The sequence below is a fragment of the Lissotriton vulgaris genome, chromosome 1_1, assembly GCF_964263255.1.
Source record: "Lissotriton vulgaris chromosome 1_1, aLisVul1.2, whole genome shotgun sequence".
Lineage (NCBI taxonomy): Eukaryota > Metazoa > Chordata > Amphibia > Caudata > Salamandridae > Lissotriton > Lissotriton vulgaris.
The window spans coordinates 1,365,986,353-1,366,010,462 of record NC_141685.1 but is presented as its reverse complement, the minus strand read 5'-3'; the positions used below and the strand labels follow the sequence as shown (position 1 = coordinate 1,366,010,462).

The window sequence follows — 24,110 nt, the reverse complement described above, 5'->3', positions numbered from 1 at the left end:
GGCAACCCGTGGATCAGGTTGATGCATTACTTATCTAGGCATCACCCTGCATAAACGACTTAGCTGGAGGCCGCATATTGACACCATGGCCTTAAAGCACATGCAGTTGGCCGGAGCCATGAAAAAAAGGAACATAAGACATCACTGACTAAGCCCCTTTACCCCGGCACTGCACATCTATATTATGGGGCTTAGAGAAAATGCATCCTCTAGCTTTCTCCGAGAATAAGTTCCTGAGTGGGATAACAAGCCTACATCAAAGTACCCCTATGATTTAGGCAGAAAAGCCATAGTAGACCTTGCAAGGCTATGCCCTATTCTCTTCTGGCGTAGAATCTGGCGTACCCCAGAATTGGCCATCTTTGCAGACGGTCTTAAAGATATAATGGAGGCAGATCACTTCCACAAGATTGGCTGGCTATGCAACATCAGATCATTACTAATTAGCATGGGTATGCCATCACTGTGGGATGATCCTAGTGCTACTGGGTTCCCACCAAAACATTTAATTAAGCAAAAGTACTGGGAACCGATGGTGCAAGAAGCAAATAGAATGAGCGATGCCACCTCTCTAACAGGGAAGTTCTAACAAATTAAACCAAATCCATGTTTTACTGTGACGTAATTAGTACTAAGCCGCTAGATCGCAAACTGTGTTTTCAGTTTAGAGCAGGCTGCTTACCTTTGAAGTCCTTTACAGCTGCATGGTCCACTGCGGCCGATGACAAATGTTTAAACTGCACTGACACTGAAGAATCATACGCGCATGTGCTGTTTGTCTGTCCGGCGTACGCTGCTACCCGCAAAGCCTGGCTGACACCCATTTGTAGGAACATGGGTACTCACTTGTTAAGTGTAGCAATGAGAATATTGTGTTCTGATCCATCAGTCCAGTGCGCAGTATCAGTGGAAACGTTTTTGAGATGGATGTGGACAATTAGATCTAGGCTCCTTTTGTACCTCTGTAAATGAAGTCTCCTACCGATAATAATAATAATATGCTATATTTTAATGCTTGGACACTTTTTTAAACTATCTATCAATTAGTAGCATTAATTTTGTCTATCAACATATAGTATATGCTCTTTTAATGTGTTTGATTCTCTCTTTTTATTGAAATTTTCAATTTATTGTATTTTTTTTATAACTTGAAAAATCGTTTTTATGTGAATTGCTTTTGTGACATCTGTCGAATAAAGCTCATGTTGACTGACAGTTAAGCAAGGCCCAACCTTAAAAAAACAAAACCTATGAAAAGCCATTTTTTGGAAAGGCAAGGGTCAGTTTTGGTCATGATTCAAAATGGTGGCCAAAGATAAAATGGTGCCGCAAATGCAAATTTTTACATGAATAAGTGCATAATCAAAACAGCAAAAACAATTTTATTCTAACAAGGTCTGATGCTGGGGACAATTCAGATGCCTGTCCTTGTGTTGCATCGCACTGTAAGAATGATGCTTGTACACCTAGATCCCATCTTAGTTAACCTGATGCACATGTTGACTGGCTTAAGCGCAAAGAAATAAAATGCTCAGACACTTTGGGAATGGGGCTGGCTCAACATCAGTGCTCACAGGCAGTACAGAGGCCAACCACACAATCCAGCCTATGAGATCCAACTACCCCTTAGACTTTACCAAGGCTAACTGGGCTATTTCTGGGGTGATTGGGGAAGGCACATGGGCATTCAGCTACTGCACTGATAAGCTGGGCTTTTCACTGACAGTGCTTTATCTAGTGGGTTATTTTCTGTTGCACACCCCACTTTACAGTTTAAATGCCTAACATGGCAAACCACCAAATCCAGCGCAAAGTAGCATGAACATACTTCAAATCAGTATTTCATATCAAAACTGCCTACCATAAACGTGGTTCCTGGTATTCTTTAGTCTTTATTGAGTGTATTAAGTCCCATAAGGTATCACATACTTCCTCATCAAGTCATAGGGGAAGGGCAAATCTGTGTGGTGAGCACGAGATACTACTGTGTGGTGCCAGAGGCGCAATTTCTCAGGGGTAGTGTCCCATGTATCAGAACCTTATATATTATAAGTGAGTCCACCGGTATTTTGACAGTATATGAATGCTATACCCTCCCACGCCTAATGGCTGGGTACTTTTATACTCAACAGAGCGGAGCATGAGAGCATAACCGCATTTGTACATTTCTATTTACATGTTTGAGGTTAGTAGTTTTGCTTTCACATTTGGATTTGTCAAGAGGTTCTCTTTGTGCTTGACAACCTTGATTAGAAAGTTGTGATGTTTTAACTCTCAAATCTCTTGTCCCTCCATAAGGAGAGAAAACACAATTAAAATTATGTGCAAATACATCGTATTTTACTTTGCTTTCTTTTCCACATTTCCACAGATCGCTAGTCACCTGGATGATGAATCTGATGTTGAGGAAGAGACCATCCTCATCCAAATCTCTCAGCTCCTCAATACAATTGCATTACACCATAGAAATACTGATGAGGTAAGCGAGGGGGATGTGAAACAAGGTGGGTTATTTAACTAGGTGTATAGAAAATATAACTTGCAGAATGTCCAAAGACTCCTAAATTCCCGGGTGATCTTCATTATCCTCCGGCTCACATACAAGCACATTTTTGTAAAGCTCCCTCTGCTGCAGGGTTGTATGTTGGAACCATGCAGGCATTTATCACACCTGCCTTAACAACGTGTTCTGAACCACGATTGCATGTTTGAAACGCATTCCTTTACCAGAGAAGTCGTTACAATGAATCGCCTTAGGGAAAGCGCTGGACTTTGGAATAGTAAAATGTACTATTCCAACTCCATTATGTGCAACAGTAGGGAAAGTGTTGGCCTTAAAGTCCAAAATTAGTCCAACAACGCTTTCCTTTAGGCGAGGCATCGCAACTACCTGTGTGGTAAAGGAATACATTGTAAAGATGCATTAGTGAGTTGGATCACATTGTTAATGCACACAGTGGTTCGAGATACGATGTAAAAGTTGTGTCCTCTGATGGAGGAATGGAGGTCTGCTGTCCCATGCAGAACTTCCCAGGGTTTGGAGCATTTGTACAAGAGCACCAATTGAATCCTACCTCATTCATTAGAATGAGGCAGAAGGGTTTGCAGCTTCTTCTAAATAGACTGAAATGAGACTTAATGGTACACCGGTTATATTGCATAACTTTGCTTCTCAATTTGCATCTCCTATTTGCTACCTGCCCCATGATACATCAGGCACCAATATTTCATATCAACATGGTTGTTCATTCCCAGCCATTGCTTTTCGTATTCTGGCACATTCCTAAAGATGATTCTATGAAGATTCCAACAGATAATGAGCTAATTTGCAAACTTCAGCTCACTTGTAGGGTTTTTGGAAAGTAACATGTTTCACACATTCTCTGCACATAATGGGTTCATTTTGATTGGATGCAGAATCCCAGATTGTAGCATTAAACACGGTAAGTGCTACATCAGTGTAATACTAGGCATCTGCCTTGGACCCCATCAGCGAGGAATTGTATCAGCAAGGGGATGAATCAAATATAGCCCCATCTCTTGGATATGGGAGCTTGCAAAATGCCCTATGAACTAAATAAAATGCCAAAAACCCTCCCACCAGCCATGATTGTTTATCTGTGGGAATAAAGGCTTATTAAATGCTAATGATACAAATAACACGTTCACCACTCATTCTTGCAGGACTTTTGGAAAGAGATTTTGCTCTACATGCTGGAAGAGGGCTATACTTCATCTGTGCCAGCACTGTGCCAGATGGTACTTGTTGTAGATAAGAAAGCAAGCATCAACTTTAAGGAATGTGGTGAGTCTTAAACATCCTACTCATTGATGCCGTGGGATCTACCATTGAAGGTGGTTAATGCTTCCTCCTCCTCTCCCCAGATTCCCTCATATTTAGTAATGATCTGGCATGAGGTGAAGAACCAGTCCATTAGCTCAGGAGTTTGGTTAATTTACTATAGTATGTGGGTGTCATTCTTTCAATAACAGTGTTTGCTCTCACTTTAGTGATATATGTATCTGTGTTGATGTTGCTGCTTTCTATATAATAATAAATCTTCATTCGGAAGTAGTCACATCCATAAAAGATTCGAAAAAATATAAAATATAACTATAAGAAGAACTTCATTACATTAAAAGAGATACTGTGCAAATTTGCATGGTCCAAGCTGACATCAGTCGCATCTTGAGCTTCTTGATCTAAAAGAATCCCTCAGGAAATTTGTGGCAACAAAAAGGGTATGGTTGTTAGGCAAAAGCTGCAAATGCATTACTACAACCCAGGCTTGTCTAAATTTCATGGCTTTTAAAAGGAGCCTAAGAATCAATCTCCTGGGGTGGGGAAAATATTTACATAAGAAGACAAAGTGTAAGGTGTCCTGTGGCGGCCAAAAGTGTGGCAGGGTATGCTCAGACGTGAGTCCCTTGCTCACTTTGCCACTGGATTCAATCAAGCCGGGCTGAAGACGGCTGGAATGCCAGAAACCGGTCCTCGGAAGCTTGTTTCCGGTCCAGGGAAGGCCTGGCTTGGCAGTTTGGGCTGGACTGTTCCCATGAGGCACAGGGTCAGACTAATTTGCATATAGCCATGTCTGAACTGGGGGGGCAGAGTGGGCTAAAGAATGGTGATGGATTAAACCCAGATCTTTTGACTGGGTGTGAGTGTTTGATTGGTTTAGATGCTCCGTCCATTACCACCCCCTTTTGTACTGCTTTTGGCCGCCATAAGTGTGGCAGGGTATGCTCAGACGTGAGTCCCTTGCTCACTTTGCCACTGGATTCAAGCAAGCCGGGCTGAAGACGGCTGGAATGCCAGAAACCGGTCCTCGGAAGCTTGTTTCCGGTCCAGGGAAGGCATGGCTTGGCAGTTTGGACTGGACTGTTCCCATGAGGCACAGGGTCAGACTGATTTGCATATAGCCATGTCTGAACTGGGGTGGCAGAGTGGGCTAAATAACGGTGATGGATTAAACCCAGATCTTTTGACTGGGTGTGAGTGTTTGATTGGTTCAGATGCTCCGTCCATTACCACCCCCTTTTGTACTTCTATCTGTGACTAGCATAGATGCCTCCCCTGGTCGCTTAAAGATAATGTGCCCGGTGATATGGGAGGGTCCGCCGCCTTGTTCTCTATATACTTATTGTAGTTTGTCAGCCATAAAGTTACTTTCTGTTGGTTTCAGCTCTTCATCTGGTTATTACCCTCACCACTTAAATGCAATGTGCTGACTGTCTCAGGTTTCCACACTCTGTGAGACTTCTCAGGCCTCTAATGGTCCTCTTCAAACCTTGGAGTATTCTTGCTCTCCATGGAGTTACCTATCTCTGGTATGGTGATCAGACCTTTCTGGGTATGGTACCTATTTATACGCTTTTACTTTAGTCAGCCGCAAAATAGATGTATTTTATTTCTCTATGGAGTTACTTTTGGTTATGATATTTGTCTCTTCAATGTTTCTGGTTCATTATTTTGGACTTCAGATCCAGACTAAATTGCTAGTTATTGGCTCTCACTTGACATATGGACCTGATAGACAGGGAGGCCTACTCAATGAGGGTAAGTGAAAATAATTATTTGGACTGACTCCAAGGTCAAGAAGTAGATTTGCATCATGTGGTGAGAACCTGTAATTGAAAACTACATTTCCAGAGCTCCAATTAGCAGTCCCCACTCAAATTTCCAATGAATATGTTGATAAAGTACAAGTAACCTGGGCAGATGGTATCATAGTCTATTTCTTTGTCACTCATGTAAAGGGTCCTAAGCAGAACAGAACAGGCAATTATGTATTCATTATAGCCTGCTCCCCAGGTGGTTAACATTATTAGAAAATGGATATGCAAGAACATGTTCTGGTGTCCTATTTCTTTTGGGATTTCCGCTGTCGCAGAATGACTCCTCTTTAGCATGGTCCATTCAATATGTAGGGCGTGTCCACGGCTCCAGTTGCATCCACTCTTGTCCCACTGTAGTCTTCTGTCACTCAATGACAGCTGAAGCAGGACCACTGCATGACAGCTTAGGTAGCACCTTCTGCGGCTGTCATTCCTTGACAGCGATTGTTGGGGTAGGGAGGTGGAGCATTGTAGCACAGACCATTGAGGTACTGTATACCACTAGCAGCAACCTTTGTGGTGGGGTTGTCTTTGTCAGTATCTGCAGGGACATTAAAGCATCCTCATGACCTCTAGTGCCTTATTGAAATACCACCCATCACCCCATCCTATTCTTTGCAGATACTACTGAGTGTCTTAAGTGTGTTTGTCAGCCATATGTCTTCCTTTGGCAAGTGTTGCTCAGTATTTTATGGACTGAGTATGACATGTCTTCTTTCTTTTGTATCTAAACAGCTAAAGGAATTCCAATACACAGCCTCTTCATAAGATTGCTTGTGAGTATCCACCCCCACCATTTTCCAACAGATCCCTCTCCTCAAGTTCTTTGCTGGCATTTCTATGCAACCTGCCCATGAAGAGCTTGCATTCAACTCGGCTTTTATCCTTTTGAACTTGATGGTTTTATTTCTAGTCAATTGGTTATCAGTAATACATACTATTTATATCACACAGAAACAGCCAAAATGCGGTATTAAGTACTGTATAGAAAACAAGGTAGCATTTCCAGATGCTTTAAAGACCAGTGAGTATTCTCTTGCTGAATTCTTTGTTGTGGGTTTTCAGGTCATTTCTTCACATCCTCGCTGGGATGTCGAAAAGGGAACCGCTGTCTTGGCTCTTCTCGAGCGCCTGATTCCTGCAAACTACCCATTTTTAGCGAGGCTCATCAGAATGAAGATCCCCCCGCTGATAACATATTTGGAAGGTGAGTTCCTAAAGCACAAGCCATTGAGCACCCAATTTAAACAAGCATTAATGGTATTTCAAACAAGCATTGACAAAGCTATTAAGCCTGGTGTTGGCTGCTAGTTTTTAGGCTTTGTCCACGCTTGTTTTTGTAAGCCTTTACTGTGGGAGGAGATGCCAGGTACTCAAAAAGCCCACATTCCCATAGTAGTCCCTGGAACTAAAGAAAAATACTTTGTGGATGTGCTCCTTGTGACCTTCACGGGTGAGTCGCGCACTCTACAAGTGTATTGATTGATTGATTGAAAAAGCATAATGCCATCACTTACAGTGAAGTTAGCTTAAGGCTGATTTGGCCCATGATGAATGCTGTCGGGGGCAGAAGAGAATGTGAATGATATGAAACAATAGATCAACAGATGAGGAGGTCTGACTTAAAGCCTGTATAAGTAAGCAAGACAATTATTTAAAATGCACACAGTTTTGTTTGTAGCTGGCCGTACTCCAAAGCGAATGTGGCATCAACAGAAACCTCTTTCAAGTTCTGGGTTTCTTCCTTACATAACAGAAAGGCTGTTAACAACATCGGTTTGCCAAAAATCACTTAATTACAGCCTTTCTGCCATGACGCTCTTCAGTTGTCAGACGCAGCCTTGATCACATGAGGAAGCTGCATCTTGATTCAGTGTATCTGTGCTAAAAATTCCATAAACATAGAAAAAATACTTCTTCAATGTATGCAAAGTCTTCATGATTATTATTTCACTTCCCATTTCTGCAACGTCTTTTATTTTAATTGTGTTTTATTTGAACAGCACAGCAATACCAATTCTTGTAATGTATTGAGCTTGAAACAAAGAACCCAGGTGGCGTCAATACATAAGAGACTTTGCAAACCACATTTATTAACACCAAACACGTTCTCTGCTTTTGTATTGGAAGCAGGTATTAGTCAGGGTACATGGTGGTTAGATTAGCCTATTTGGGCATTGCATTGTTAGTATGATGAGTAAGGCTGAACAGGGCATTTCACAGCAATAAATATGAAAGAAAATATTAGGTCTCTGGTCAACCATATGTTGCAGCTAAAATTAATGTTTTAAATATTGCATAACTGAATCCTACTATGTGAGAATTTCACAGTAAGGAACATTTAAAAGAGTTGGTGATATTACGTTGTTAATGTATAAATTGATACGTATTTCTGTTAGGTTAGACATCCTTATTGTCTTAAACAGAAGACTTATATTTCAGCCTGTGTATACCAGATATCATGCAGAAGTGTTTTAATGTGTTTTTAAGAAAGATTTCATTACAAATTATAATTTTGCTTAGATTAACTATGAAATGTTATAATCATTTTGGTCTTGGTTATAATAAAGGAGTATTTTTCTATATGTATGTAATTTTAGAGCAGGTATGCACTTTTTATCTCTGAACCACGACGGCCATCCCCTATGTGATCAAGGCTGCATCTGACAGCCAAATGCTTACAGGCTAAAGCTCTGTAAAAATAGATCTTCTGCAAACAAGTGGTGTGGCAGCCTTTCGGTTATATAAGAAAGGAAACCAAAATATATAAACCTAAAATTACAACCAGATATAAGGATGTAAGAGTGACATCAAGGGCACATGAACAACTGATGACATTGAATTCAAATCCCAGGACATGCTGAGCCAACAGCCAGATTTTGCACACTTTGAATTGTGTGACTCTACTTCTGCTAGTGCTTGGTATTTAAGCCCGTGGCATTTGAAATGTTGCCTGCTGTTCACTTTTACTTACATATTTTCTTTTTTCCCAACTGCTATTTCAGCTGCAACTGAAAGAAACTTTGACTTGGAACAGTGGAAATGCGCGCTTGTTTCAGTAAGGATTAATTGCTAATGAATGTCACACATGGCTCTTAACGCATTGTCTTTCATATTCACTCATTTAGAGTGAATGAATGCAGATATTAAATTCACCCCATCATAGTGCTGTTCTGCTATGTGGTTGCAATATGTTCACCATATGCCTATTGTTTCTCTGGATTGTGAATGGGCACGGTGAGGGAGAAGCCAATCTCGGTACACAACTTTTTCCTAGAATGCAATATTTACCAGAACCATTTAAAACCTCATTGGCCATATTCACATTCAGAACCTTGGAATTACGTGCTTACTGCAGATAGTCCTGCATGTATCAGATTTTATCTCCATGTTTTACCTACATAAATTACAGGCACTGCAGTGATTATTGCATTAAATCAATCTGATTGTTTTTACACAGGGTTAGAAATGTAGCCCCGTGTTGGAAATCAGGTCCTCTGACTCTTTTTGTCCCCAGGATAGTCAAACTAGCACAACATTCTTCTTTCCCTGGATTGTCACAATATCACTCTTCCGGGTCTGCCAACTGCTTTTCACATCATCAGAATGTTTATATTCTGCAATCAGTTTGGCATGTGATCAGTGCTCCCCATATTCATCTGAATTGTAAATCTGTCACTGTTCTAGTTTAACCTTGTAATGGTCAGGTTATAACTGTCTCTATTCAATCCTTGGTTATCGCACTCCTACTTGGTTCCTTTGTAACAGTGTATTGTTTGCCAGGTCATCACACTTCACTTTGCTTTTATTGTGCTCCTGTGAGGTAATTTTCTTTTCCTTGTGTTCAGTCTTCACCCTTATTAACACTAAATTTTCATTCAGCCCTAACTCTGGTGATCTAAGAGTATATGGAGCAGATTTACAACCCCGTCCGCCACTTTTGCGTCACTTTTCAAATGTTAAAAGTGGCTCAAGGGGCTTGTAAACCAGCCCCTAGAGGTTTGCATTCTGCTCCTAAGTATATGATATAGCTGCAAAATCCCCATGTGTTTTCTGTCTGGATGGCTGCACTGTAACTCTTTTCACAATAATTTGCAGGCAGCATGCTTTTGGTGCGCATGTTTCTGTGTAAATCACTGCCACTGTAAAGGCCTCCTGTTTCTTCTGACCACTGATTTCACACCACACTATTTACGTGCTGCTCTATGTGTTCTCTGGTTCTTCTGTCAACACATTATTTCATCATTACTGTGGTTGTTGTCAGCTGAAGTTTGTTTACCCTTATCTTCTCAAAGTCACTGCAAACATCAGCTGTGGATACTGCATTTATGTTTATATTACTGCATTAAAGTCTCTCACTGTTTTCTTTTTAGTTCCTGGGGACTATCCTGAAGCAAGCACCATACAGAAAATGGCATGCCTTTTTTATGGAAGAACTCACCGCACAGATTGACAGTTTTGCCCATCATGAGAATAAGGAGGTTAGTGCTCTCAAGGGTCATTTGGAAAGGCAGTTTAACACAAAGTCAGAGAAGGATAGAACTTTGTATTCCAATCGCACTGTGATTGGTAAACTACATTTGTATACTATGGGTGCACAGCACTGGAATTAGTCAGTCGGGAAAATCAGGTATGGTTCTCCAACTCCCTGGAAAAGCCAACCTTTTTAGATTCAGATGGAGATAAACACCATGAGGTAATTCCTCTCCACCTGACTCGTTAGGAGACACCACATACCAGGACTATACTCCTTGCCCTAATGGACCTTCTTTAGCCAATAGGTATTCTTCATGTTAGAGCCACTCCCCATTCAGTGGATGTAAGGTCATATTCATGCAAAAATCAGTGGAGGTATTGTTCCTATTGAAAAGCAAGGATGAAAGAAAGGCAGACAAGAAGGGGGAACCCTAAGCATTATTTCTTGGTGCCCTCACACATCAATGAGGATGTCATGCTTCATAGTGGGCGTGCTCCTTGTAAGGCCAGCACTGCAATGCTCTATGGGCCCCACAAAGAGTCGTTTTAGCGGGGATCTTTTTATTTTTGCTGTCTGATGAAAAGTGTCTGTGTGAGGGCATTTTGAATGTGAGGGGTGGAGTGAAAGTATAAAGTGAAGGGAAGGGAGACTAAAACTATCTAAGAGATACCAAACTGGACTTTAATGCGATGGGTCCCTTGCAAGGATTAAAAAACATAATTTAGTAGGGTGATGTACCCAAGTAGCCTAAAGTGTGGGCAGGTCGGTATATTTCCCGCCGAATGGCCTAAAAAGGATCCACAATGCTTCTTCAGTACCTAAAAAATGGGTGGATAACCCTTTCACACACCTAAGACGTGACATCCAGTATAGGTATTCCCTCAAAAGAAAATACCCGGTTCAACAAGTTAAAAATTGATCATCCAATCTAGAAAATAAATGAGAATATAAAAAAAACACACAGTAAGCAAATGTTTTGTATATATGGTCCAATGATTCACTGGAATCGCTTTTCCAGCTCACTGTATCACATTGTCTCCAAAGGTACAAATGTTCATGCTAATATTGGTGCTGATCAGTCACCACAATGTGAAAAATGTGAAAAACACACTTGTACTTACAATATAACAGATAAAGCAAGTGGACATACGTGGAACAGACAACATAAAACCAATCTCTGGTGGTGTTCCACATCGCTTCATGAGTGATTGGTTGTCTTCAGGTGTGAGTGCAGGGTCTTACACTTTGATACAATGTATTATGCCCCATAGTTCAAAAGCAGAGAGTAGCACTCAAGTGCTAACTGTGGAAAGAGAAATGATAGGGAGTATTTTAGAGAAGCAACCATACTCACATGGTTTCTGCACGGAGAGCACAAGAGTCTATTCTCCTCTGCTTTAAGGTGCAGGTAATTGGAGTGATTTTTACAGGTGTGGTGTGTGCATTTGCGGGAAGAAGTGATGACCAAATGGCCAATGAGGAGAGGAGGGGTAACCTTGAGCCAGTAGGAGCAAGCCCCTCACGTGCTGGTGTAACAAAGGTATCATCCCTCATTGGCGGCCATCTCAGAGTGTGTAGTGCTGAAATGCTGGCCGACCCAAAGTCAACCATGGTTTTTGAAAGGTGGCATCTAAGCAGAAAACTAAGACAGTTGAAGGTTTTCTTAATGGAAGGTGATGGTAAGAGAAATGTATGGGGCACCTAAGTGGTCACGCATATATAGTGACAGGAAGCAAGTCAGGTGCACATAAGTGCTTGCCATCCCTCATGGACTATTCTAGGCATATTGGCGTCTATGTTCATGTTGTAAATATGGGCGGTCACATTTAATAAGTAACACGGGCGGCTAAGTGGTCTACTGCCAATGGATTTGCTTGCTTGGAGAGCACTGTTGGGCAAATGGCTAATGAGGATAAGAGAGAAGAGAAGGGGTGTGCTGGAAGTCATAGGAGTGAGACCCTCATGTGCTGGTGTAGCAGAAGTATCATCCTTCAGTGGTGGCCATCCTGGAGTGTGTGGTGCGGTTAAATGTGGGCTGGCCCAAAGTCATCAATTATATTAGTAAAGCGGCGTCTAAAACAGTAGACTAACACAGTTAAATGTTTTCTTATGGAGGGTACCACCTCATTGTTTCCACAGAAACATTTGTAGTAATGAAGAAGATACCCATGGCAAGTCGCAAAAGGCTTATCATAAGCACTGCTTTTTGTGGTATATGAGACTCTAAAGCAGGTATGTTACATGGTCTCAATGGTGAAATGGTAGATCAGATCCCCTGTATGACGGAATGTCATCAAATCCATTGTAAGGAAGTATCTGATTTAACAGGAGACTGACCTGGGAATTACACCATGCACCGAGGGATTTCATCATTCAGACCTTTGATGTTCATGGAGAGGCAGAAAATACACCATTGCTCCCTTCTGAAAAGTTTAACAGGACTACATGAGTTATTTGCCATACATGAAATAAATTTGTTTACAGTGTGTTTTCTTTATTTTCTAATTTAGTTGCTAGGTTGGATGATCAATTTTAAAATTTTTGAACAAGAAGTTTTCTTCTAGGGTAATACCTACACTGCATATTACGTCTTAGGTGTGGGGTAGGGTTATCCCCCTTTTTAATTTCTGAAGAAGCACTTTGGATCCTTTTTGGGCCATCATGCGTGAAACATGTTGACCTGACCACACTTACAGATTTAGGCTACTTGGATACATCACGTCCCTGTAGTAGCCCCTACCAAATTATGTTTTTCAATCTTGCTGAGGGAACCATCACATTAAAGTCCTGCATGGTATCTCTTAGACAGTTTTAGTCTCCCTTCATTTCACTATACCCATTCACTCCACCCCACAAATTCAAAATGCCATCACACTGGCACATGTCATCAAATAGCAAAACTAAAAAAGGTCTTTGCTAAAGCGACCCTTCGTGGGGCACAGCAGCACCAGCCCTATTAGGAGCACGTCCTATGATGATATAGTACATCTTCATGGATGTGTGATGGCACCAAAATATAATCAAAGGGATTCTCCCTTCTTTGTCAGCCTTTCTTTCTTCTTTGCTTTCTGAAAGGAACAGTACCTCCACTGCTTTTTGGATTAGCAGTTTTGGAGCATAGGTACTGGGCCTTTACTGGCTCCCAGTCCTCCCTCTTCATTGTTTTGAGTCATATTCATGGCCATATCCAAATCTCTACAATGTCCAGAGATATAACATGACATAACATAACAAACATTTCGCTCAACTCATTAAGAGCTGTTTCATAGTGTGAGTTGAAGACATGTGTAGAGTGAATCAAAGATGAATACTCCTCTATAAGAATTACTCTCATAGAGTGGGCAGGAGTTTCTTTTCATTCTTAACTCAGACTGTCTTTAATTTACTCCCATATTAGGGTTTTATTTTCCGGTGCCTCGGGAAGTGCCTCGCCGCATGCGATGATACTGCGCTGATCTTACGTTACCTTCGAAAGATGTTCAATTCTACTAAGTTTATTACAACTCCTCACCATGCAGTAAGTATCAAGTGTATTTCTATTCCCCTTAGGTAAAATTTGACACTGTATGACCAGAACAAACACATGGAGTCTTACAGGACTGAAGAGCATCTGGGTTATATTGTTCTGGATTGTAACTTCATTAAAGGAGCTTTATGGTAAATTAATGATGACAGGAAACACCTTCCTCACTCAGCGCATCCTGTCACCCAAAAGTGTGATATCTACCCCATGGATAGCCAAATCATATCAGAGTGGAAACCCTCCGCAGAGCGGATAAAGACTAAGCTAGCTGAAACTAGAAGTGTAGCGCCTTTGTTCAGGTTACTACTGCTGCATTTCATCAGGGATTATTTTTGCCTCTTTAGGTGATCCGTCTTGATGGACACAAGTGAATTAATTATAAAAATAAAGCTTAATCAATGCAGCAGATAAATGGGATGAAGATCTAAAGCTTTGTGAAGCTTTCATAGAGGCCTAAATAGATAACAGAGCTGTCTGTTTCTACCTGTTGTCAGAGGGGGGCGATTTCTCAAGGAATGAAGGACAGAGCAGAATCTGGTATAATCCCTGCACAGTACCCTTGAGGAAGAGAGGATAAGCATTCCTTCTAAAGAAAGTGCACTCCTTCTTCCCAAATGCTTGTGTACTAAAAAGTCCTTGCAGTTTCTTTAGGTGAAAACCAGAAAGAACCAAGTTACAGAACACAAATAGTGACTGAACTCTCATCTTATTGTCCATAGATGTTTCTTCAGTAGCATGGTAAGGACACTCCAGCATAGTTGTATAGGGGGTATCCTTAAATCATGCTTTCTGGAAACTGAATATATTTGCTTTACTAGTGGAGAACCATTTGTGATTGCCAGTTGTAAACACTGGAGGTCCAATCAAGAACCGTATCATTATAATTTCTTTCTAGTATTGAATCTCTATTCCTAAATGCCTGTGTTTGGTTAATGTTTCCCTAATGCTGTGAGTTTTCTTTCATTCTTTGCAGGATATAATAATTGGATTTGAAACATGTGCCAAGACTCATCCATTTGAAAGCCGTCGGGTGATTGAAGAGTACAAAGGCTATCTTTTTGCTATTGACCTGGTAAGAACCATGCATCTCTTTTTGTCTCATATTTCCAACTTTCCTCAGCAGTGGCGATTCACATCTATAAAAGTGTAATTTGCAATTAGATAACAGTTTACAAGAAAGAAAAGCAAAAATATGTCTAAAGGGGTAGGTGGTCTACAACACCGAAAACAAAAGAAATTTAAATATTTCTTTTGAATGGGCTTATGATACCAAATGCAACAATGTCTTAAATTCACTATAAACAACAAGAACATTCAACCTTTACTTCCTCCTTTGCATTACTCATGACTTCAGAAGTGATAGAGCACAGAGGGAAAGGCTGCCCTCCAAGGCGACTCGCATTTAGGAATCAATACAAGACAGGGTCTAAGACCGGTCCCTGCACTCCGAGGTGGCGGAGTACTCAGGATCATACAACAAGCCTGGCTAAAGGCTGGGCTCTGTATCCACAGGATACACAATACAGTTACATTGAGGAAAGGGGAGGGGCTCTGTTCATAACTCCAGTTGAAATAGTGACTGGCCAAAGCCAGGAGGCAACCTTCACTGGCCCTGGTGTGTTGTGCTACATTCAGGACATCCTGGGGCCGAATAGCAAAGGCAATCTGAGACAAAAGTCTAACTTTACGACTTTTGGTATTCACAGAAGTTATTTACGACTTTTGGTTTTCAAAGAGGTCATTTATGAGTCGTATCTATACGTTTGCAGTCGGGCCGGAATCTCCGCCCCTGTGCCAAACTCTACACACCCAGGCCTTACACTCCAGCTGGGGCCGTACTCTCCAGCTGGGGCATTACTCTCCATCTTGAGTCGTTCTTTCCAGCTCAGGCGGGATGAAGTGTAATAAATGGGATGGAATGCAAAATTTACAAAAAGGAACATTAGGAACATGTGATAAATTGTAGAGGAGGTCATTTAAAAAAGTCTGGCAGGGAAAAGGGTATGGCCAGACACTGCATCATGACCCAGATAAGTTTTCTCCTCTGTATCATGGTACAATTTGTGCTTCCCTCAGTGTTGACTGTAGTGTAAACACTACAGTCAACACTTAGGGCGCTCCCCTTAGTGTTGACTGTAGTGTTAATACCAGAATGTGTGTGTGTGTGTGAATAAGAGTTACAGTAGGAGTAATGGTGATAGAGCGCGCAGTTCTCCCGGGTCACCTGGGTTACCAATTCTTTACACGCACTGGGCCCTGGCGTAAATACCACACTAATAATTTGGCTGAACCAGGAGAGTACTATTTGATTTCTCCTCCTGCACGCTGCTATGAGTAATTAAGGTTTGGTTTCACCTCTGCATACCATGTACCTGACTTACCACAGGCATAATTCTTATGACGGATCTGGAGCTATAAGGGAAATAGCAGACAGGCCTAAGATCAAATACTTTTTATGAACAGTAAAATACTTTTCCACAATTTTCTGTAAAATGACCACAGACACCTGAGGGAAGTTCAAAACTTTATATAAAGCTTAAAGAGAATATGTCAAGGCAATAAGTGATAGGCAGAATAATGCGTCTAATATCAAAATCAACACCATAAAATAGCTATAGATTAATGCTAAGACCATTCGAGTATATGGGAAGACTAAGAAGGTAAGAATTTTTAGAACAAAACTAGTCACTGCAACTTTATACTAGAACATAGGATGTGGATGGGACCTAGAACATGTACTTAACCTAAGTGATTTAAACTATTCTTACTATGTTCACCGCAATCATGCTAAAGGTAAGAGAAAAATTGGAACATACTAATACAATATAACAGTTGGTAATTTTCTAAGGGAGGGGAGAGAAGTGGAACAATTCTAAAACAATTGCATATAACTCGTTCTCAAGGTGATAGAGCAATATCACAGGCAAGAGTGCTTTATTAAGAAAATAGAGAGAGAGAAGACGAGAGAGAGAGAGAGAGAGAGAGAGACGCAAACCCACAGGTTAATATTTACCTAGGTCTGAGAGAAGACTAACCCTGGCCACGGGTCAGTTGGAAGGACGGGGACAAGGACCCTCAGGAAGGAATGCCAGAATGCGAGCAGGTACAGCTCACGGACAGTAAGGACAGGATACCCCTCAGGATTTGGGATCAGGACTGGGCTCACCAAGGTACGACCAACACCCACAGCTTCGGAAGCAACGCCAGCGTTACCCCTTTCTGCAAGTAATCCGCCAGTAACCCCGATTGGGTTTTCGAATTCCCCAGCAAAGTGCTTCGCCAGCACTTAGGATTATTTCCACCCCTTAGGAGTTTGTGGAAAGTATGGACAGAGTGCTCCGCAGCACTTCAGATTGAGCACCTATAGAGTTCGTAGGGTCAGTGACAGGTCTGCTACTCGGACAAGTCGGACAATTTTCCTAAGCTAAACTAGGGCAATTATACTGTTTTGGGGGCCCTTAGACCACCCACTAATGTTGCAAGTGACAGTTTCCCACATTATGATTGGTCAGGAGAGGTGGTGCGGTCATTACCACCTCCTAGAATTCAACTTTCTCATCCAAATATTAAAATTTTCCTACCCGCCCCTTGGGTTCACGTTCCCATGCATAGAATACAGCAGTATAGAAAAAGTTCACAATAGGTAGCAACAGTATTGCTTCTTCCAAGGTAAGATCTAGTCTTCCCAGAGATGTTCCCAGGCGCATTGTGCTTCAGGAGCCAGCTGGCTTGTCTCGGCATCTGCACAGTAGAGTTTTTCCCTGGTCATGTGTCGGTGCCCAGCAGAGCCTCAAGTATGGCTCTGCTCCCGATTTTCCCAGCCCCAGAGACGCAGTACATGAAAAGTAAGCGAGAATGAATTAAAATCACATACAAAATGATTACACTGTATACCATGATAAAATACTAACCAACCCTTATTTTATAATGACTATAGCATTATTGTTTAGTGCGGAAAGACAGATAGGCTAAAGCAGCGGTAGCAAGCTGAGAGCATGGTGAGAGACAAGCGGCCATGTTTGCAACAGTGCGCATGAGCACAACTTCCCTCCAGAATGCGAGTGCGTCACATCACATGAGTATGACCGACGCATGCGCAGACTGAATTTCAGCGAAGCAGCCGATTTTAGTGCAAGCTTCGTTAGTATGAGAAAAGACATACAAGCAAGCATCCTGGGGACACCCGCGTGTTTGGGAAAACATTCAATAAATGACGAACAATAGTGTTAATATGATTATACGATTTAGGCAAGGGTTTTGTATGAGAGCAGGGCGCTTGCACGCGAATCCCAGCTCCATCAATCCCCTCTTTGATGATATTTACTATCATCACCACATAGAAGGAAACAGATGCCAACTTTTCTCATTCATCCATATCACTCATCTGGATTTCAACAAATTTATCGTTGAGTTTTCTTGCAGCTTCTCTATGAGAGTGGTGATTTTTCACCTTTTTGTAAATTTCACTTTTTAACTCCTCTAATTCTAAATCATCAATATTTCTTTTTACCCCCCTCTTATTTACAGTATATTTCTTTTTGCACTTCTGGCATTTGCAGCAGATAAAAATGATCAATACAACTACACCTATTATAACTATTGGCATCAGTATTTTCCACAAAAGACTTCTACCTAGGTTAGTAAACCAACTACCTATAGAGGAGAGACCTCCAGTCAGTCTCGTCCAGGCACTGTCAACCTCCAATGGTTTAAGTTCTTTTTCCAAATTAGTTATGTTTTTCACATATTGTTTTAGTTCGATACTTTTATCAGGAATGTAGGTGCAACAATGTTGCGCTTTCAGCATTCTACAGACTCCGCCCTCTTTTGCTAATAGGGTGTCAAGGGCAAGACGGTTTTGCAAAACCATTGATCTGATCGCAACCATTTCGGTGTTGACCATCAGGAATCCAGCAGCAGTGTCCGTTGATAACCGGTCCACTACTGTAGACAATTTGCAGATTCTATGGGTGTTCAGAACTACCCCCATTCCAGGTATCAGTGCACTAAAAATATCACCTATAATTTCACCTACACTTTCACGTTTACTACGCACTAAGCCATTAGTCTCTTCATCGCTTCCAGCTGCATTATTCACATGGTATATTTTCGGGAAAACAATGCCAAAGTAGCAGCTTCCATACCAGTGATCCGGCAATTTGAAATAAGCCTTGTTCCCACATATATAATATATTCCGGGGAACACAGGTTCTGACCCATTTTTGAAACCCCAACCTCCAATTACCTTGTAATTATGTTCACACTCGCTGGAACCGATGAATACATTGTTATAGTACTCTGTCTTTTCCCTATGGATACAAAGTTTCCCCTTTCGTTCAAAATCCAGCAACAAGGCAGGACTAGCTTCGCCTTGCGAGGTGTTATCCAAGTGCTCAGCCCACCTAGGGACTCTATCCTTTTCGTCATTTGCCTTTTTCTGAAACTTTTCTCTTCTTCTGTCTGCCATCTTTATGAACATCTTTTCCTGCTCTTGTAGAGAACAGGTCAGGTTAGCTTGTCTTGCTTCATCTAAATCTATGTTACCTATAGTCAGAAAATATTCTCCCATATAACGGGTCACATCACTTTTAATATGTACACGGTTCAGGTGTCCTCTAATAGGAAGCTCAGAAAATACTACGTCGGCATTTGAATAATAGTACTGCAAAGTGCTCCTATAAAACAAGCTAGCTAATATACTACAGGAAATTCCATAGGTTAAAGGTAGATGGTGATATGTCACACCTTCAGCCACTGAAGTTGGTAGCTTCATGCAGACATAACAGTCCTCTATTTCCATAGCTTCTACATAATGCACTAACAAGTTAGCAAAAACATTTAGATGCGTCTTGTTTCTCATTCTGTGAAAGTGTAGTCCATCCTCATCTGATGCTTCTAAATTAGGTCGGGTGTGTGTCAGTCCTACTCGTTTGTCGCGTCTTTCTAGGCTTCGTGGTGTTTCTGCAGTCTGTACAACCCCTACGTCCACTGCTTCGGGTTCAGTAGGGGACAAGTTGGGATTTTTGCTTATCATAAAAGGTAGAAAAACTGTTAGTCCTATCCACATTACTATTAACATTGCTACACTACACACGCATATTTTACAACAGGTTTTAAGACACCCACACCGGGATCTCCCAGAGACATTCGGATCAGACATATTTAGCTTACAGGTGGCTTTTGCTACCCCTCTTTGTTTCTTTGCACAAAAGGCTCACTCCGGGGCTCTCTCAAGGAGGGTCTTCGTCAGAACTCCGATCAGCGATGGACTCTTCGTCACTGTTGCCACTGTGGTGTGGTTCATCTATTTCCTCCAACACAAAGTAAGTCCACTCAGGGCTCCGATACAGTCGGTTCTGTTTCTTTAGTCTGTCGCTCTTTCTTAGCGATTTGCCTTGGGCTGCCTTTCTTTCAATTTCAGCCCTTTTTCTGTCTTTCAGTTTTTCTTCGACTGTCTTTAGTCTGAGCCTCAGTCTCTTGACGTATCGGGGTGCACTTCTGCCTCCGTGCCTCCCAGTTGTTGAGGAAACTTGGCCTTCTTCGTGCACTCTTTTTACTTTTTGATGTGGCACCTCTGTTTTCCTGCCTGTCTGACTTGTTCCAGGTCTTTCGTCTATTTCTTCTGCCTGGTCCCTAGTCTGTCCCTGCTCAGATTCAAATCGTACTCGCTTTTTATTTCTGGTTATGGTTGTTTCCGTTGTCTGAGCACTTTGATCTAATTCTATCTGTTCCTGTTCATGCTCTTTGATCTCTTCGTTTTCTTCTGCATGAACGTCAGCTCTAATTTCTAACTGTCCCTCTCCAATTTCTGGAGTATCAGGAGGAGTTTCGATGCCTTGATCTGACCCTACTTGGCCTACGTCCTGATCAGGTGTGTTGTGGTTTTCGTTGACCTGACCTTCTTCCTCTATTTCTAACTCACCTGGACTATCCCACTCACTGTCTAAATAGGAATAGTTCCTGGTTCGTATTGGGTCATGAACCTGGTCGTCGGCGGGGTACCATTCAACGTCTCGACTTGTGCTCGGCAGTTCAATGTCAGCTAGCTCCGGACTCTCCTCCTCGGAAGCTTCTTCAGCTGAGCTGCCTTCAGCTCCAGTCGCGTTTTCTCCAGATACCCGCTTTGTGTGGCTGGCGTGGATCCACTTCGGTACACCAGCGCACTTTACAGCAGTTGTAGTGACGAGGATCACTTGTCGTGGCTTTCCCCACCTTGGTTTCAGGCAACTGCTCCGGGTGTGTTTCTTTAACGCCACCCAATCTCCTGGTTGCAGTTTATGTGCCGGAGTCTTTGGCCACTCGTCTTCAGTCTCTCCGATCTGCTGAGAGAGAGAACGCACTTGGTCACCCAGCTGCTTGCAGTATTCTAATACCATATCATCAGAAATGCTTAGCAGTTTGTGTCCGGGCACCCAAGCCTGTCGCATCACTCTTCCCATCAACACTTCATGGGGACTTAGGCCAGTTTTTCTGTTCGGGATACTTCTCAGACTCATCAGCACAAGGGGTAAAGCCTCTATCCAGTTCATCTTTGTGGAATCACACATTTTGGCCAGTCTGGATTTCAGGGTGCCATTTATTTGCTCTACTACCCCAGAAGCCTCTGGACGGTAGGCACAGTGCAGTCTTTGCTTCATTTTGAAGGCTTTACAGAGTTCTTCTAGGACATCGTTGGCAAAATGCCCACCTTGGTCCGTTTCGATTGTCTCTGGGATTCCATACCTAGGTATCAACTCCCTGAGCAATAACTTGGCTGTGGTGAGAGCATCATTTTTCTTCGCTGGATATGCTTCCACCCATCTGGAGAATAGGCAAACTATGACTAGAATATATCTATACCCTTTACATTTAGGCATTGTTATGAAGTCTGCCTGCATTCTGACAAAGGGACCTATTGCCTTTCCTACATTACTCTGTTCTACCACAGTCTTCTTTCCTGCATTGAACTGTTGACACACTAGGCACCTCTGGCAAAGCTTTTCCGCCTGGTTCCTGAACTTTGAATTACAGAACACCTTGTCAAACACCCGACACATTGCGTCCCTTCCCATATGTGTTGGCTCATGTATCATTCTGACCATGGGGTCTATCAGGCTGTCAGGCAATACAGGCACCTCAGTCGAGTTTACCGCCACACCATCATCTCTCAGCTTGCATCCCTCTTCTGCCCACCTTCCTTTCTCTTGTCTGTCTACTGCCTGTTGCAAATCCTTTAATTCTTCCCACGTCGACACATTCTCAAACAACATAAGTTGGCAGCTGGTTCCATCCCACAACGCAATTTGGAGTGACATATGGTATCGGGCACAAAACTGTGCAATTTGGTCAGCGTACCTATTACCGGCAGTCACATCATCATTTCCAGATTTGTGAGCCGCACACTTGACCACAGCCAATTCTTTGGGCAATTGGATAGCTTCCAGTAAGTTATGCACCACCTTTCCATTTCTGATAGGGGTGCCTGAGGACGTCATGAATTCTCTTTGCAGCCACAATTGGCCGAAGTCATGAACAACCCCAAAACAATACTGGCTGTCTGTGTAAACAGTTATTCTCTTGTTCTTACCCCTCTTACATGCTCTGGTTAACGCGATGAGCTCTGCCACTTGTGCAGATTTCACCTCGCTCATGTAAGATGCTTCTATGGTTTTTGTCAATGTAACCACAGCATAGGCAGCACTCAGGCTCCCACTCTCATGTCTTAAGCACGAGCCATCCACGAACATTGTTTTATCCCCATCAAGTAACGCTATTTCACGGATGTCAGGACGGGGCTTGGTACTGAACTCAGTTAGATCGATGCAATTATGTTCCCCTTCCTCTTCAATTTCTACATCCAGAGGGATAGGTAACAATGTCGCAGGGTTTAGGACATTGCACCGGGAAATAGTGACATTTTCGGCACCAATCAAAATTCTCTCATACTTAGTCAGCCGACTAGGTGTGAGGTACTGGGTCTTAGTTCTAGTCAGTAGGATGACAACAGAATGAGGAACATATACAGTGACGTGATGTCCCATGACAATGTTCTCACTCTGTTCCAGACTGACGCAAGTAGCAGCAACTGCTTTCAAGCATCCAGGTAATCCAGCAGCCACCGGATCTAGGGTGGCCGAAAAATAGGCCACTGGTCGTCTAATTAGTCCGTGCTCCTGGGTCAGGACTGAAAGAGCACAATTCTCTCTTGTGTCACAGAATAGCTCAAAGGGCTTGGTGTAGTCAGGCATACCCAATGCAGGAGCAGAACATAGACAGTTTCTCAAAGTTACCCAAGCGTTCATGCTCTCACTGTCCCAACTGACGGGGTCTTCTACGCCTTTCTTTGTCATTTTTATCAAGGGTCTGGCTAGAGCTGCGAATCCTACAATCCATTGTCTGCAGTAACCCACAACTCCCAAGAACATTCTCACCTCTTTCTGAGTTCTGGGCAGTTCCATTGCTTTAATTATTTTGATTCTTTCGGTAGTAACTTTCCTGATTCCTGTTTCGATCTGGTGCCCCAGATACTTCACTGAATTTTTACAAAATTGTAACTTGTCAGGTGACACTTTATGTCCTCCCTTTCCTAGGTGATTCAACAAGGCAATGGTGTCAGTGACGCAGTCATTTTGGGTTTTAGATGCCACTAACAGGTCATCTATGTACTGTACCAAAACAGACTCTCTTGGCAGCACTAGGGATTCAAGGCACTTTTTTAATATCTGGTTGAAAATCGATGGACTTTCGGTGTACCCCTGTGGGACACGATTCCAGACATAGATATGGCTGTCAAATTCAAAACTGAAAAGGAACTTGCTTTCTGGATGCAATGGGATGGAGAAGAATGCATGGCACAGGTCGATGACAGTGAACCATTCTGCATTCCAGGGAATCTGATATAGTATCACGGCAGGGTTGGGCACAACAGGGCAGCAAGGCACAACAATTTGGTTTACCTTGCGTAAATCCTGCACCACCCGGTACTTTCCACTAGGCTTTTTGATCCCAATGATTGGTGAATTACAGGGACTGCTCATTACTTCCTCTATTATCTCTGCTTCGAGTAGCCGGGTAATTTCAGTCGCTACTCCAGCTTTTACTTCTGCACTCATTTTGTACTGTCTGGTTTTGGGGTATACAGCATTTGTTTTTATTGCTATCTTAACTGGGTCCACATTTGCCATTAAACCTACATCCTTTCCTGTGAAATCCCACACTTCTGGAACCACTCTTAACTGGAGCTCTTCAGGTAAATCTTCAACTGTTAAAGGCTTGATATCAGAATCTTGTCTGACTAACATTAGCTTGTACAAACCATCTTCATCGGGTGTCTGAATTTCGACGCCCTTTGGTGTGCAATAGATGGTACAATTCATCTTGCACAACAAATCACGTCCTAGCAGGTTCACAGGACTAGAATCACAGACTACAAATCTGTGCATTTCTTTGAAATTTCCTATAGAAACTTCCATTGGTTCAGTTACTGGAATACTTATTATTTGATTTGAGACG

General features: G+C 42.2%; 1 protein-coding gene across 1 annotated transcript in view; it reads left to right on the top strand.

Annotated features, from left to right (window-relative positions):
• The window catches only part of LOC147749191 (maestro heat-like repeat-containing protein family member 1), a 64,519-nt gene that overhangs the window by 8,194 nt on the left and 32,215 nt on the right, over nucleotides 1-24,110 (top strand). Inside the window, exons 4-11 of the mRNA XM_086936547.1 lie at nucleotides 2,372-2,479; nucleotides 3,685-3,805; nucleotides 6,355-6,395; nucleotides 6,685-6,826; nucleotides 8,625-8,677; nucleotides 9,993-10,100; nucleotides 13,494-13,613; nucleotides 14,593-14,691. Coding sequence (XP_086792673.1) covers nucleotides 2,372-2,479; nucleotides 3,685-3,805; nucleotides 6,355-6,395; nucleotides 6,685-6,826; nucleotides 8,625-8,677; nucleotides 9,993-10,100; nucleotides 13,494-13,613; nucleotides 14,593-14,691 — 792 coding nt within the window. The remainder of the gene's footprint in view (nucleotides 1-2,371; nucleotides 2,480-3,684; nucleotides 3,806-6,354; nucleotides 6,396-6,684; nucleotides 6,827-8,624; nucleotides 8,678-9,992; nucleotides 10,101-13,493; nucleotides 13,614-14,592; nucleotides 14,692-24,110) is intronic.